General features: G+C 52.1%; 1 protein-coding gene across 3 annotated transcripts in view; it reads right to left on the bottom strand.

Annotated features, from left to right (window-relative positions):
• Nucleotides 1–8,532: 8,532 nt before the first annotated feature.
• Nucleotides 8,533–10,631, bottom strand: part of Sppl3 (signal peptide peptidase like 3) — a 102,871-nt gene continuing 100,772 nt past the window's right edge. For all 3 annotated transcript variants that reach the window (XM_059248741.1, XM_059248742.1, XM_059248743.1), the window contains 2 exons: nt 10,191–10,300; nt 8,533–9,081 (listed from right to left, as the gene is read on the bottom strand). In XM_059248741.1, the coding sequence (XP_059104724.1) occupies nt 9,010–9,081; nt 10,191–10,300 (182 nt within the window). In that variant the 3' untranslated portion in view covers nt 8,533–9,009. The remainder of the gene's footprint in view (nt 9,082–10,190; nt 10,301–10,631) is intronic.

The following is a 10,631-nucleotide window of genomic DNA, read 5'->3' as shown; positions in this document are numbered from 1 at the left end:
AGACCATGTCTGAAAACAGTCTTGAACGTTGCTGGGTTCGAGGGCCTGTGCCTGGGGTCCTGGCTCCTCAGGAGGATCAGTTACGGCCAGGAGGGCAGCCTGGGTAACCCATGGATATCTATTTCAGAAATAAGGCAGTCCCCCCCCCCCAATTCTGAGCTCCACACACACAGTGTTTATATGCACATAAACAGAGACACAGCATACATGTTTATAAGTAATAATAATAAAAAAATATTGATCTAGAAACCTTTAAGGGTCTAACTCCTGGGCCACTTCAACTGGTGCAAACTGCCTTTGAGTACTGATCTCATTAGCTGTTCAAATGTGTACAACTTAGGCTGTGTCCTGAGAACTCCAACCACCACAGAAATTCTGCCGAGGAGTCTCCTCTAAATGTGGGCATTTAGGCCTGGGCAAGGGCTCCGTGGGTAAAAACACTAGCTGTTCAAATTTGGTGACCCAAGTTCAATCCCTGCAACCTTCAAAGAGCCCAGATGTGGCAGGGCACACCTTTAGCCCAGTACTCAGAGAATGCTAGAGCCTCCTGGGGCTCAGGGCCAGCCAGGCTGAAGAATGCAGCCGAAGCCAGGGACCCTGCCTCAGCAAGGGGAGGACAGAAACGGACTCATTGTCCTGTAATCTCCACGAATGCTGTGGCACGCACATGCACTCACGCCAGCGTTTAAGTCTTAAGTCTAACTCAAGACTTCAAATTAATCCCTCTGTGATGGCCAGCAGCTAACATTCAATAGTTTCTGGGCTTCTTGGACTCTGAGTGTGTTAGGGACACAATCAGCTCATTCTCTCTCTCTCTCTCTGTCTCTCTCTCTGTCTCTCTGTCTCTCTCTCTGTCTCTCTGTCTCTCTCTGTCTCTCTCTCTCTCTCACTCACACACACACACACACACACACACACACACACACACACACAGAAAGAGAGAGAGAGAGAGAGAGAGAGAGAGAGAAGTAATGGATGAATTCCCATGTAGTATTCCCGCACCGTTTGCAGAAGAGGCTGTCTTTTCTCCAGCGTACTTTCTGAGTGCTTTCTGTGGAATCCCATGGCTGTAGATGGTTCCCTTGAGACAGGCTGTCCCACCAATCCTGGAGCTAGGCTGGCAGCCAGGAATTCCCAGTGATCCTCCTGTCTCTGTCCCTACCCAGTGCTGGGGTTCCAGGTCTGTGCCATGCTTGGCTTTTCTATGGGTGCTGGGGTCCAGGTCCTTGTGTTGCAAGTGCTGAGCCGTCTGCTCGGCCCTCCTGTTGCTTTTGAGGTTTTCTAATTAAGAAGTCCTTAAGTGTGGCGTGCTCGCTTTCCCCATCATCGTATATATCTATGTATATACATATATGTACATATATATCTCTCTATAATATAGTCCATTTATATACTTGGCATGTGTCGCATCTTTTTTTTTTTTTTTTTTCAAGACAGGGTTTCTCTGTGTATCCCTGGCTGTCCTGGAACTCAGAGATCCACCTGCCTCTACCTTCCTGAGTGCTGGGATTAAAGGCATGCGCCACCACTGCCCGACTACATAGTATCTTATACACACACACACACACACACACACACACACACACACACACACGTGTATATATAAATTTTTTGAGACAGGGCCTCACCCTGTAGCCCAGGCTGGCCCTGAACCTGCAGTGGTCCTCTTGCCTCAGTTTCCCAAGTATGAGGTGATTTTCTTCTGCTCCACCTGGGACTTTGTGGGCTTCTTGACCATTTTCCTAAGTCACTGCAGTGGTAATGTAGCAGCAGCAGCAGCAGAACCAGCTGGAGAGATTTTGAGCAAAGTGGCCGGGCTTCTGGGCTGAGGCCTGTGGAGAGGTGCAGGATGGGTCCACATGGAGGTCGGCAGTTCAAACAGGCCACACAAGCAGTAGGAACTGAGCTGAGCTGTAGCCCCTGGGATGCTTGGGCGTTCTCTGCCTGCTCCTCACTCGATAGACACCAGACAGTCAGGTGGCAATCATTGGGGGCTGTGGTCACGTAGTGTCATGTCCCCCTCTTCATGGGGTCTAAATGAGGGTGCTACACCCTTCCTAGCTCTGGTGGGTTTGAGAAGTAGTTCTTTTTTTTTTTTCTTTTTTTTTTATTTTAAATGAAACTTAAAGCTGGCCTAGAATTCACTGCACAGACCACACTGCCTCCTGAGTGAGTGTGAAGTAGACATTGAGCCATATTCTAACGTGCAAGGCTTTGGAAGCTCAGTCCCTGGCTTGGCCCCAGGACTGGCCAATTTGGTTCTCTTAGTTTGTTTTGGTTTTTCAAGACAGGGTCTCACTGTGTAGCTCTGATTGTCTTAAAACTCATTATGTAGAGCAGGATGGCCTTGAACTCACAGAGCTCTGTCTGCCTCTGCCTCCCAAGTGCTGGCATGAAAGGCATGTGCTACCTGGTTTGGATTTATTTACTGTGTTTTTCCTGCACGCCTACCTGTGCATGCAGTACCGAGCAAGGCCAGAAGAGGGCAGCAGATATCCAGGGCTGGATAGTTAGGAGTTGCCTTGTGGGTGTTGGGACTGAAACCCGGGTCCTCTGTAAGAGAACCAGTGTTCTTAACTGTTGAGCCATCTTTCCAGCCTCATTGTTATATTTTTACTGACAGTTCTACTTGTTCATTTATTGTGAGTGTATTCTCCTGTGAATCTTAGAATGTAGTTATAATAACTGCTTTATAAGTCCTGAATGTTTCCAGGCATGGTGGCACACACCTTTAATCCCAGCACAACAAAGTGGATCTTTGTGAGTTGGAGGCCAGCCTGGCCTACATAGTTTTAGGCTAATCAGGGCTGCAAAGTGAGACCATGTCTGAAAACAGTCTTGAACGCTGCTAGGTTCGAGGGCCTGTGCCTGGGGTCCTGGCTCCTCAGGAGGATCAGTTACAGCCAGGAGGGCAGCCTGGGTAACCCATGGATATCTGTTTCAGAAATAGGCAGTCCCCCCCCCCCATTCTGAGCTCCACACACACAGTGTTTATATGCACATAAACAGAGACACAGCATACATGTTTATAAGTAATAATAATAAAAAAATAATGATCTAGAAACCTTTAAGGGTCTAACTCCTGGGCCACTTCAACTGGTGCAAACTGCCTTTGAGTACTGATCTCATTTGCTGTTCAAATGTGTACAACTTAGGCTGTGTCCTGAGAACTCCAACCACCACAGAAATTCTGCCGAGGAGTCTCCTCTAAATGTGGGCATTTAGGCCTGGGCGAGGGCTCCGTGGGTAAAAACACTAGCTGTTCAAATTTGGTGACCCAAGTTCAATCCCTGCAACCTTCAAAGCGGCCAGATGTGGCAGGGCACACCTTTAGCCCAGTACTCCAAGAGTGCTAGAACCTCCTGAGGCTCAGGGCCAGCCAGGGTGAAGAATGCAGCAGAAGCCAGGGACCCTGCCTCAGCAAGGGGAGGACAGAAACGGACTCATTGTCCTGTAATCTCCACGAATGCTGTGGCACGCACATGCACTCACGCCAGCGTTTAAGTCTTAAGTCTAACTCAAGACTTCAAATTAATCCCTCTGTGATGGCCAGCAGCTAACATTCAATAGTTTCTGGGCTGCTTGGACTCTGAGTGTGTTAGGGACACAATCAGCTTGCGCGCGCGCGCGCACACACACACACACACACACACACACACACACACACGAGGTCCTAGTTGTAGGCAGTTGTGAGCAGTCCCTGGGTGCTGGGAACTCAGCCACCTCCCCAGCTCTTTAGTTTTTGAAGACAGGGACTTCGTGTTTTAGCTGTGCCTTACGGAGGCTCGTGGGGGGCCCCTCCTCAGACACAGGGCAGATTCCCAACGCCTTCTCACCCTGCTCTGTCACTTGGGACTTGACATTTGTCATTTTCAGGAGGGTTGTGTGGACAGGGGCTCCTGCCCCGTGGCAGACTTGGGACCCTTTCAGTGCCCTTGGGACATCCTCTTGTTTTGTGTTTATGGTTCTGTCTGTCAGGACTGAGGAGCACCCGGCTCTCACTGAAGTCTCAGCAGCAGCTGCAGTCTTCCTTCATATGGGCCATAGGAGCCCCGCAGTGGACATCAAGTGTGTTAGGACCCTGGCTGGCAGGGCGCATGTGTCCGCTGCCTCCTTCCTGGGGAGTCCTGGTTTGTTTGAGGCTTCGATCACGGTTGGGAAAAACAATGCTTGTTCATATGTATAGTAGTTTAGAGATTTGTTTTTTAAAGTGTGTGTGTCCGCAGGTGCAAGGACCTAGGCGTGGCATCCCCCTGGAGCTGGGCTTGGGAGGGGCCCCATGTGGGAATGTTTAAAGCCTTCTCTGTATTGGTGGGTGGAAGTCTTTTCTAATTCAGTGATCCTGGTGGTGTGGCCGGTCCTATGACACTATCATCACCTACTACAAAGGACCCTGGGGAGCGGTTACTGATGCCTGGTGCTGTAATTCACCACTCTGTAACTTTCCCTGGGTTGACAGCCTCATTCCTCCTGTCCTCTGTCCTTAGGGTCTCAGGCAGCAGACCTGGTTCCAAGCCAGGTCTAGCTGTGTGGTCCTGGGCTGCACTTTGTGTCTCTCACATGGGCGTGTGCCAGCGCGAGGCAGAGGACCTGGTCCTCATGGCCTGGAATGCTGGCAGGCTGCCATCCTGCTCTTTGTCCTGTGGACACCCACTGCTTTCATTCCTTACGAGGCGCAGCCCCCCCCCCCCTGCCCACTGCTTGGGAGACTTCCCCAGCCTTTGGCTCAGCCTTGTTTCCACCCCTGTCCAAGAGCCTCCCTCCTGTCTGCCTTCTGTCTCTGGGGGGGTGGGGGGGACTCGGAAAAGCTGAGGCTCATGGATGGAGACCCTCAGTGCCTCTGTTGCTGGAGAAGCAGCACCAAGTTTCACATTTTCACATGGTCCACTGAACAAGAATGTGGCCAAGTATGAACAACCAAACCACAGGAGGCAGAGGTGGGGAGATCTCTGAGTTAAGGCCAGACTGGTCTACAGGGCGAGTTCCAGGACAGCCAGGGCTACACAGAGAAGCCCTGTCTCGAAAAAACAAGGAAAAGGCATGGACAACCATTCCAAGCTTCCATGCTGGAATCTGTAATTCTTTTGATCTTGTAATGTTCTTTTGGTTTTTTGAGACAGGGTTTCTCTGTGTAGTTTTGGTGCCTGTCCTAGATCTCGCTCTGTGGACTAGGCTGGCCTCGAACTCACAAGAGATCTGCCTGCCTCTCTCTGCCTCCTGAGTGCTGGGATTAAAGGCGTGCGCCACCACCCGGTTATCTTGGAATGTTCTTATGTAGGTCACCACAGCTGGTATGACTCAAATACCTCAGGCAACAGCCACTGGTGTGACCAGCTCTAAGTGACACACACACACGGCTGTCACAGCCTCTTGGCAGAGGAACGGCTGACTTCTGAGCCCTGTTGTGGTTGAAAGTTAATGTGTCGCAGGCTGTTGCGGTGTTTTCCCCTGGTGGCCATTTGTGTGTGACATCTCACAGGAGCCCTGGCTTCTGCACCAACCTGTCCTTCAGTCCTCTCTTAGCTGGCAGGTCTAGCTCTGCCCCACGGGACTTGGGATGCTTTGCTATCGAGAGAGTAGGGAGCAAGCCATGGGATCTTCTATTGAGCTCAACATGGAGCCGCTGTGTGACGTCCTACCAATTTGACTGCAGAAGTAAGGGGACTGGGCCGGGCGTTGGCAGTGGCACACGCCTTTAATCCCAACACTCCGGCGGATCTCTGAGTCTGAGGCCAGCCTGGTCTATCTACAGAGCGAGATCCAGGGCAGCCAGGGCTACACAGAGAAACCCTGCCTCCAACCCACCCCTCCCCCCAAAAAAGTAAGGGACTAGGATGTTTAACTTGGTTAGCGTGAATACCCAGTGCTCTGTATTGACACATGATTGAATGTCCTGGAAGGGCAGAAAGGATCTTGGGGGTCTCAGGGAGAACAAATGGAGGCTGATACAAACCCTGGCAAGTCTGAGTTTTGTTTCCACTCCCCAGGAGCAGCTAGTCTGTAGATACTGTCTCCAAGTTTCAGCTCGGTGCTTGTCTCTCCTGCTGAGACATTAGGGGCCACCATTCCAAAGATATTTCACTGCCACGGGCAAACGGAGAAATGGGCGCAGTGGTGAGGCTGAGCGGCGTGCCCTGCAGAGGGAGCATGCATGCTCCTGTCTGCACGCCTTCAAGAGGCTGTTTAACAGCAAAGGACCCGGGGTTTGATTCTCAGCACCCACGTGGCAGCTGGCAAACACTTCTAATTCCAGTTCCGGGGGAACCTAATGCCCTTCACGGTCACCAGGCACACATGTATTGCACATACATACATGCAGGAAAAAACACCCACAGACATTTTTTTAAAAGGGGGTACTTGGAGAGGACTCAGATTTGGTTCTTAGCACCCACAAGACAGTTCACAACCGTCTGTGACTCTAGTTCCTGAGGAGCTGGAACCTTCTGCTCTCCATGGACATCAGACAAGCACGTGCTGTGCCCTTAAGACCTGCAGATAAAACCCATTTACTTTCCTGGCTCTGAAGAACTGCCTCCCATGCAGCGTCTCCACATGGGCTGGCCTGGTGAGCCGGAGGGAGCTGTACAGACTCAATTCTGTTTCTAACACTAGTGAAGAGACCAAATCCCCTCCCACCACCCTTTTTTCTTGTGGGTCCAGTAGCCAACCTGGGTAATGGAGGCCTGTGCTGGCCTCCTGTAGAGGGAGTTAAGCTAGTAGCCTGCTGCCCGGGACCCCACAGCTCCAGCTGTCCTGTACAGGGAGCTGTGTGGCACACCTTGCTCTGAAGATGGCCGACACCATGGCAGTCTGAACGGAGCACGCCACGCTTTGGGGTGAGATGTTTATCAGCTCACCCCACGAACAGGTGTGAAAGCAGCATGCAGGTTCTCTGGGGACCAAACCTGAGATTGGTTAAGACCTTGCCTGACAGACCTGAGAACATGTCAGAACCTTCCACTGAGTGACCAGGAAGAGCAGGACAGGGTGTAACAGGCACAGGCAGGGGACTGGGTCTCCCCGAGGCCCCACTTCCCTCTGATAGCCCTCCAGAACTGGAGGACCTCCGGGCATCTGCCAAGGCTCTGGGGAGTACTTCAAAGGCTCTGAAGACAGGCTCGCGGATGGACGCTGAAGTCAGGGCGGCACGCAAGACTTCTTCCCACTAACTCACGCCAAAGAGACAGATGGCGTTCCTTGGTCTGGAACTGAAGTACTGACCGCCCACCAGGCCCTCCTGGCCCCTCCGGGCAGGCGCTTACCGTGGAGTCCCCTCCCCACCAGCACCCCTGCACTAAGCAGTCGGCTCTGCAGACAGTGGGAGCCTCTGCACTGTGACGTCGCCCCCATGGAGCCAGAGTTGCAGGTGACGACAGGGGATGGGTTTCCCATCAGTCTCTGGCACAGAGGAAGGAAGTTGGAGGAGCTCAGCACCAACCCCCAAAAGTGAAGTCAGGACAAAGGCTAGAAAAAGGAGTCATTTATTAGAGACAAAACCCAGCCCCTCAAACCCTTCAGCAGAATGACGACGACGACGGGAACCCACACCGTGCTGCCAGCGTCCTGCTCCGCTGGGGAGATGGGGACAGCGGCCGGCCCCGGGGCCCACAGCACCAACTCCCTGCACAGGCAGGCCAGGCTGGCGACGACTCCAGGAAGAACAGACTCCGATCCGTGCCCTGTCTGCGCTGAACCCAGGCAGGTCACCAGGCTGACACCGACGCCGTGCCCGGCCCTGCGGAGGCCACCGACGGCACAAGGCCAGGATCTGAAGCGATGATACAGCCTGCTTCAGGCCCAGCTCACCAGCTCGTGGACTTTAGTCCCAATTCCAGAGAGGCAACTGACATCTGTCCCCAGTGCCCACCGTCACCACAGGTGAACCAAACTGTAATCACCACAGCAGGGACAGGACTGTGTTGCTTTTTCCTTTTTGATTTTTCTTAGAGGAGTGAGGGTATGGAAAATACAGCGCACCAATGAAACGAATGTCAAAAAAAATACAAAAAAATAGAAAATAGAAAAATGTATTTACAGGTAGTACATTACTATGATCCGAAAGCACAGACACCTGGCGGCTCTAACACATGCACTGGTTCAGAGGCGGTTACTAAAAACTGCGAGGAGAAGCCTGTAAAAAGAAAAGGGTCAGAAAGTTCAACCTTTTTATCCCTAATTTGCTACACTGATCAAAAGAAGTGGAGTCCCCAGAGCTCAAGAGTCTCTCCGTTCAACGCGTCCACAGTTCACAACTGCAGGGGACTCGTCGGGGAGACGACAGCTTATGCAAGGAAGCCATAGTCAACTGCTCTGCATGCTCAAACCACAGCAAGCCTGTCTGCTACACGGCATGATCTTAGCAGGGTCAGTGGCTGCTTACTCCTAGCTAGCTATGTGCGCGGATATATATATATATATATATATATGTACGTATGTATAAAACCGTGTTCTCGCTCACTGCCAACACGGCTGGACAGTCATTACAACAGATTCTTAGGTGTACGTTGTAAGAAGTCATGTCTGTGGATTGAATAAGTCACTTCACACCACAGAAAATATTTAATAAATCCAAAAGAAAAAAAAGGAGGACAGACCTTCTGTCCCAGGTCTCTGAAATGGAGTCCCCCATAGGAACTGGTCCCAAAGTTTTGGAGGGTTCACTGAAGACTTGCGTTCGCTATTTTCCCCGTCCTTTAGTGTTCAACGCTCTGGAACAAGTCCTGGCCGTCTCGAGTTGTTAAGTCAGTCCGCTCTGCTGCTCCCGCAAGGAAACAGTCCGGTGCCGATCCATAAACCCGGAGAGGGCAGTCACTTCTGGAAGGGTCCACTCTGCAGTGTGCAGAAGAGAAGGCTCCCAGGCAGGCTCCAGCACCCTCCTGCACTCCCTGCAGACAAACCCCAGTCACACTGCTGCTCCTGCGCGGAGCAGGCCAGCTTTTAGAGGAAACGAAACCGTGAGGTGAGAGAGAAGGGCGATGACAACATTCTGGTCACTTCCCTCGTGATCCATCATACTTCCAGGAACCGGGAGCTGCTGGACTTGGAGTGGAATGGCTCAGACCACATCCTTCGTAAGTCACCCTGGGGACAAGGGACACGGATGAGCTCAGGGTCAGACAGGAGGCACCTGTCCTTTCTCCTATCAGAATGTTTCTGTGGCCATCACAGAGCATCAACCTTCCTCACTGCAGATGCCCCAGGCCTCTTGGGTATGCAGAAGCTCATCGCTGGGGACTCCTCACACCCACCCTGAGCCCTGAGGGAAGTTCTCTCTCTCTAGCATGTTCATGAACCTCTGTTTCTTTTTTCTTTTCTTTTCTTTTTTTTTCTTTTTTTTTGGTTTTTCGAGACAGGGTTTCTCTGTGTAGCTTTGGAGCCTGTCCTGGAACTCACTCTATAGCCCAGGCTGGCCTTGAACTCACGGAGATCCGCCTGCCTCTACCTCCCGAGTGCTGGGATTAGAGGCATGCGCCACCACCACCCGGCCAGGAATCACTCTTTGGGCCGACACAGGTACACACACACACCTTTAGGGTTGTGCACAGTCGTATATACAGTCAGCAGGTGCATCCTTGTGAGTAGGCCAGCCTGGGCTACATTGTGAAACCCTGTCTTTATCTTTAAAAAGAAAAAAAATACTCTAAATTTGGGGGACAGGGGCCATATACTGCCTTAACAGTAACTACTTATTTAGATTCTGCATGTGTGGATGTTGAGCACCTGTGTGCCCAGTGCCCATGAAGTCCTAGAGAAGGTGCTGGATCCCCTGAACTAGAGTGATAATACAGATGGGCACACAGTGCTGGGAAACTGAAGTTGGACCCTCTAGAACAGCAAGGACTCTGAGCGACTGACCCATCTTTCCTGCCTCAGTATTACATCATTTCTCTCAAACAAAGCTGATAGTAAAAGCCACCAGGGGCAACGGGGCCTCTGGGTGCCTTACTGAGCTCCAGCCCTTTCCAAATGGTGCTAAGCTGCCCAGGCTGGTCCTGAACTCTCAGTCTCTGAGTGCTGAGGGGACAGGACTGCCCTGGTGCCCATGGCCGAGGTCGCTGCTGCAATCAAACACGAGGTCCCAGCGGGGTGACTCATGTGATTTCAGCTAACCACTGGATCGTGACCCGTGACGATGCAGTGACTTCATCAGCCCTTCCTGTGGTTATGGAGGAGCCACCGCGCGCGCTCACCTTTAAGTAGGCCATGGTGAGGAGCGGTAATAAGGTAAATGGCACCAAGTAGAGGAGAGCGGGCTGGGCGGCTCGGTGGATTCGCGATGCCACCGTCGCAGTGAGCAGACCTAGGCGAGAAGACATCGTTAACGGGTAGAATCGTCATGGAAACGGAGGCCAGTGAAGCCCCTCCAAACCCCATGCCTGGCTCACAGCCCACTCTGCGGACGGCCTCCTGAGGTGAGGATAGACTTAGGACACTCGACAGCCTCACAAGCTTGCCTGAGCCTTCCCTCTCAGCCTCTACCTGCTAGATGGGGATGCTAGCCTGAAACCTCGGGGTTCACAGACGGACAAGACCTCAGGTGTATGCCAGGTCAGTGAAGGTACCCACCGGGCTTCTGTACACACTCTGCAGGGCACAGGGAGAGCGCGAGCACGCGCACGTACTGTTTCTAC

The sequence above is a fragment of the Peromyscus eremicus genome, chromosome 23, assembly GCF_949786415.1.
Source record: "Peromyscus eremicus chromosome 23, PerEre_H2_v1, whole genome shotgun sequence".
Lineage (NCBI taxonomy): Eukaryota > Metazoa > Chordata > Mammalia > Rodentia > Cricetidae > Peromyscus > Peromyscus eremicus.
This window is presented reverse-complemented; position numbering and strand designations above follow the sequence as displayed.